Genomic DNA, 6,000 nt, shown 5'->3' on the forward strand with positions numbered 1-6,000 from the left:
AGGCTTCTTCTGGTGTTTTATTATTTAAAGTCCCCCCGCAGCTGCATCAATCATAGAACGAAGATATGCACTAGAGCCATTATAAAAGTTTGTACCTGCATCCATACGGGTAGTCCGTGATGTGGGCATCTCCTAAGAAATTCTTTGAATCTTTCCCATGCTTCATATAATGATTCATTATCCATCTGCATAAAATTAGTAATATCGTTACGCATCTTCGCAGACTTTGCGGGTGGAAAGAACTTACCAAGAAATTTCTGAGCCATATCATTCCATGTAGTAATTGATCCTGCAGGAAGAGAAGAAAGCCAACTTTTAGCTTTGTCTCTAAGAGAGAATGGAAATAATCTCAATTTAATAGCATCATCTGTAACTCCATTATATTTAATGGTGTCACAAATTTCAAGAAAAGCATCGATATGAGCGTTTGGATCATCGCTTGGTAGCCCACTGAATTGCACTGATTGTTGAAGCATCTGAATAAGTGACGGCTTAATTTCAAAGTTGTTAGCTTGAATTGCAGGTCTTCGATACTTGATGTGGTGCCTTGAACTGTTGGCGCAGCATAATCTCTTAAGAGTCTACGTGGATTTTCATTATCACCGTCTGCCATGTTTGCGGATCTAAAGTGGAAAGTAATACAGAGTAAATTTGTTTTTTTTTTTTTTTGGTAAAGGAGTAAATTTGTTACTAAAGTACCAATTTGAGTTTTTGTGATAAAAAAATTAATTTTTAGTAAATTTGTTACGGGTGTATTAATTTAAGGTTCTTCATAATATTAACTTTCTTTTGTTTAGATACAAAGGAGATTGAAAAATAAATCAAAAAGGGGAAAAAAGGTGAGCGCACAAAGAAAAAAAGGAAGAAAGAGAGGGAGAAGAATCACGCTGCTTTCTTCCAGATTTTCATGGATTCTTTACGCTCGTGATTAATTCAATTCGATTTGCTTTCAAACCATGCAAATGTAGATCTTTACATAAACATAGTTCAATGTTGGCTGCAGATCATTAGAAAATCCACACATTGTACATGTAGGTCTCAGCACAAACGTAGTCCATGTTTGGCTACAGATCATTAGAAAATTTATGCCTTGAATTTGAATTCGTGAACGAAATTGAAGAAACCTTCTCTTTCATCATCTTCACCATGTGGCTCGCCGTCGGCCTAACCAAGGTCGACTCGTTGAAACACGACCTCGCTAGTCCAATCAGAGCCCTCGCCTCTTCCACGTTGAAATCGCCTCTCAATCTTGGATCCACCATGTTCGTCACCTCACTAACATCCATACGATCGACATCCTTAGTCATATGAGCTGCCATCGAGGCCAAGACCAGTCCCTTGTCCGCGCGAAACGCCTCCAAACCAGTCACGAGCTCGAGGACCAAGACGCCGAAGCTATAGATGTCGTTCTTCTTCGAGGCTATCCCTGTCCTCAAGTATGCCGGATCGGTGTAGCCCGGAGAACCCATGATAATATTCTTTCTCCTAACATAAGGAGATGATGAAGGCAACGACGAGGGTGGCGGTATCATAGAGGAGAAGCCCATTTTCGCGGATCCGAAGTCGCAGAGCTTGCAATCGGAGTCGCCGTCCAGTAAAACATTGGAGGATTTGATGTCACCATGGATGATGTGGAGGGTGCATCTTTCATGGAGATGTTCGATGGCTTGCGCAAGTTGGAAGGCGATCTTCACGCGGCTCTTCCATGGGAGAGTCGAGCGCTTATTGCTGCCGCTGCCGTGGAGGCGTTCATGGAGGTGTTCCGCCAGAGACGTATTCGAATATAAGCGCGCCTTGATCTTCATGAGACGGGATGAAACTTAAATTAGTTACTAATTTTCGATGACATGATATTTATTTAATATTACTGAAAAATCATTCTTGCTAATGGTGGTAGGATTACTATATGATTATATACGATCAACATATACTTATAAAATGGCAAGATATAGCTGAAATTGAAATGCACAACTGTCAAAATCTCAACCTTGTTCGTGGAAATGATTTTCTTCCGATTCAAAGCAATGAAGTTTGACAAGTATTTTCATATCTTGGTAGTTAAATATAAACTACGCGCACAAAGGAGCGACGTGCCAACCTGCATCATCGCAATAGCCGAGGAGCTTGACGATGTTCTCGTGCTCGAGCTGAAGCAGCACGTCCAGCTCCTGCTTGAAGGCCATGCTAAGCCGCTCTCCCCCGCCGCAGTGGACCTTGACGGCTGCTGCGGCGGCGGTGGAGCCTCCTCCGCAGCCGGGGAAACGCCCCATGTACACGGTGCTGAACCCGCCTTCTCCAACCACCTCCGAGAAGCACCCCGTGATCCTCTCGATCTCTCCCCACTCCCACCTCTTCACTGCCGTCTCTGCCGAGTCGCCGTACCTTCCCGAGCAACCCTCCCCGCCATCGGCGTGGACGGCGGCTCTGTCCGAGCTGCGTCGCCTGTTCAGCAGCTTGGAGCGGAGGAACTTCACCATACCCATAATTGCAGATCTGCGATTCAGATCGAGTCAACTCCCTTCTTGGGCTGCTGTTGCTTTTTAAGAGGGGAAGAGTCGGTGAATTAAAGAGTGTACTTTATGGTCGCCAGCTTCCGGTGGGGCTCGCGGTAGTGGTTTGGTGCGGAGAGAAGAAGCGAAGAAGGCGAGAGAGAGAGAGAGAGAGAGAGAGAGAGAGAGAGAGAGAGGTGGGGCCAAAGGACAAAAGGCGCGTACTAGCTATGAGACAAAGAAGATCGATGGATGGATACACTGTTTTTGAAATCCCTTGACACGACGAGAAGAGGACAGCAGCACGCGCACGTCCGCTTTGTTATACCAGCATCCTTGTCCTTTTCTTTAGGTTTTCATGGGTTCGGTGGGTGTCAAGAATCGGACAGGCGGGATAAGAGTCGGAAGGTGGTGTCCTTGAAGCTTCTTGATTCAGATCAGAAGGGTCTTCATGGGGTTGTTAGGGCACATTTTGACTCACAATTTTCTTTAAACCAAAGTGTAATTGTCTGTGCATAATTCTATATGAATTGAAACTTTCTTATCTATTTGCTTTATGATTATTGGGACGCATGTTATGTTATCTTGTCATAGATTGTCATAGATTAAATTGAATTTTTAAAGTGATGGGTTTGTTGGCAGGAACCTCATGGGCACATAGACACTGCTTTGTTGATGCTAGACGAGTAATTCGAGTGTACGATCACGGAAGGTGGCTAAAAATGTTGTCCGAAGAAGAGAAAAAAAAAACAGGGAAGTGGTTACTGGTTAGGACTAAAAAAAGGATTTCAGCCGAGAATCCGTTCACGTGATGAAATTGTCGGTCGGTCAAAGCAAGGTTGCTTGCTTGCTACTTCGGTTCAAAGCTCATATGATAAAAAAAAACGGGAGCAGCATTATCAACTTGAAAAACGTGGGTGTTGTCTCTGTGGACCACTCACTCGGGTTGGGGAACTTCTCTCAATTGGCATCCGATTACGTTTCTGGTGCTTTTCTAATTTTGAACGATCTTACTTTGATTGGGATAATAACACAAGTGTTTCCTAAATTCAGCATAATATTGGTCCAAATGTGGTCTCTGAACATTTAATCCATTTAGTGTGGTCCCTAAATTTTTTATATATGTTCAGTTGAGTCATTTAGTTATATGAAAATATCCAATATTGTTCTTTTATTAATTCAAATTCAAGGAAAATATTGAGCATTTTCATATAGTTTGGGGATTAAATTGAATATGTATAAAAAATTTATAGACCACATTGAAAATATTAAAAATTCATAGATCATATTAAACAAATTAAAAATTTAGAGATTACATAACATATTGTGTCAAAGTTTATAGATTATTTGCGTCATTTTCTCACTTCAATTTATTTTTTCCAGCATTTTAAAAACAAGACCAATCGGTATAATCGGGATCGATCGGTCAATCGAGTCTTGACCTATCCTCCATTCCGATTCAAAATCTTTGGTCGGTGGTGGTGGAAACCAATCAAGAATATGTTGGTAAGGGAAGAAAATATTCAACTAATATTTAGGGAATATTTGTTATTTTGTCACATTTTGTATCTTATCTCTTAGAGTCCTTTATATACATTGTATTTGCAACACAATTACATCTTGGAAAAAGGAATAAAATTTTATTCCCTAGAACCTAATTCTTCACCGAGTCTCACGACTCCCTCATGTATCAATTGGGATTGCAGTAGCTTCCTTTACATATAATGAAATTAAGTATTTTAAGTTGGTATCAGAGCATCTTTGACAAAAGCCTCACCAATCCATGTTTGAAGAAACATTATCTTCTTCATTTGCATCAACACCACCATTAATGTTATCACGACCGTCTCAAGTAACCCCACTCTTATGTCACCACTAAGTATTAGGAACAAGCTAACTGGGACAAACTTTCTGATCTAGAAAGCACAAATCTTGTCGTATTGACACGCTACCTACTTGCTGTCCATTCCGAACGATACCAAACCTTAGCTGGAGGAGACTCAAAGGAGACGCACCAAGAGAGGCTATTATGCGATGATCAACCAACGTTTGAAAATTAGAAATTTTGAGAGTCCATTGCCTTGGCTTAGATCCTCCATTCGTCGACTGCTCCAATAGTTGCTCAATTGACGTGTCACCCATCAATGGCAAGTGTTTGGAAGTATCTTGCGAACTCATAGGCTGTTCAATTAACTGCTCACACGTCTATTGTATGGCTCCGGCTTCAATCGCTCTCAAAAGGTTACGATCATCACGGAATTCCTACAATAAGCCAATAGCCTCATAGACCGGTTAGCTACTATTGGTGAGCCTTTATATATTAATGAATACCATGCTCAAGTGTTTCGTGGTTTGGGTGCTGAATTTCAAGTTCTCAATACCGCAATTTCGTTTTAACTCAAACCTGGTCTTTGACAAAGGACCAATTCATACCTTAATTTTTAATCATGAGGAAGGCTAGAGCTAGCGTTGGTAACAAATAATTAGCCCCCTCAATGGCTTTTCACACCAGCCAAGGACCGCCTCTTTCTCAACTAACTCGTCATGACTCCAACAAGTTCCATGTAGATTTTAATCAATCTAGGATTTTTTTTTTGGAATATCCAATGGTTGTGGCTCACATTATGGAATTAGAAATCGTAGGAAACACCGCAATAGAGGAGGCCCATTGTGTTAGCTTTGTAGCAATCAAGGCCATAGGACCAATACATGTTACCACTTTGTTGGATCAGTCCAACCCGCACAAGCCTACTTGATGAGTCTGAATTCACTGCCATAGTATTTGCCGCCATCAAGTCCGCCATATGCTCTCACATATTCGGCATGGTTTGTTGACTCAAGTGCTATGCATCACATTATGGACAATTTTGTGGGACTTACAAGTGTCACTCCATATTCAGGTCAAAATTAACTTGTTGTGGATGACAAAATCTCCTTACCGATCACCCACACAAGTACACTTGTCTCCTCTTTTATGTCCTTTATACTTTGTCAAATTTTAGTCATACCTGGAATCACTAAAAACTTTCTCTCCATGTCTCAGTTTGCACCTGATAACTATTGTGTTTTCCAATTTGATTCAAACTCATTTATTGCCACGTCTACTAAAAATGGTTAGGAAATCCTCCACGACGTGCATGACAATGGGCTTTACCGCGTCACCCTTCCATTTGGCCACTCTTCCACATCTCTTGCGTCGCTTGCTTCTCTCACTTTATGGCCTAACCGCTTGGGAAATGCCACCACCAACTGGCTTGTGCATCTTCTCAATTCATCCAACATTAGTTTTAGTCGTTCTTTATCTTCAGTCTGTACGACATGTGCTATGAATAAAAATCACCGCCACAATCATTATCCTACTTTGTCCAGTCAAAACAACCTTTGGAATTAATTCACTTTGATATTTGGGATCCCTCTCCTATTATTTCATTCAACGGCAATAAATACTACATTTGTTTTATTAACTATTTATTGCGTTTTACTTGGTTCCATTCATTCTCATCTTACAGTC

General features: G+C 41.2%; 1 protein-coding gene and 1 non-coding gene across 2 annotated transcripts; one reads left to right on the top strand and one right to left on the bottom strand.

Annotated features, from left to right (window-relative positions):
* Positions 1–111: 111 nt before the first annotated feature.
* Positions 112–217, top strand: LOC120294186. Its single transcript, XR_005551677.1, has one exon. It is a non-coding gene; the product is annotated as a small nucleolar RNA R71 (small nucleolar RNA).
* A 721-nt stretch (positions 218–938) lies between these two features.
* Positions 939–2,492, bottom strand: LOC104439223 (probable receptor-like protein kinase At4g10390). The gene is given in 3 exon segments (XM_010052320.3): positions 939–1,760; positions 1,762–1,799; positions 2,099–2,492. Coding segments are annotated over 3 exon segments (1,119 nt in total). The 5' UTR covers positions 2,484–2,492; the 3' UTR covers positions 939–1,064.
* Between the last annotated feature and the right edge of the window lie 3,508 nt (positions 2,493–6,000).

This window comes from Eucalyptus grandis, chromosome 5, assembly GCF_016545825.1.
Source record: "Eucalyptus grandis isolate ANBG69807.140 chromosome 5, ASM1654582v1, whole genome shotgun sequence".
Lineage (NCBI taxonomy): Eukaryota > Viridiplantae > Streptophyta > Magnoliopsida > Myrtales > Myrtaceae > Eucalyptus > Eucalyptus grandis.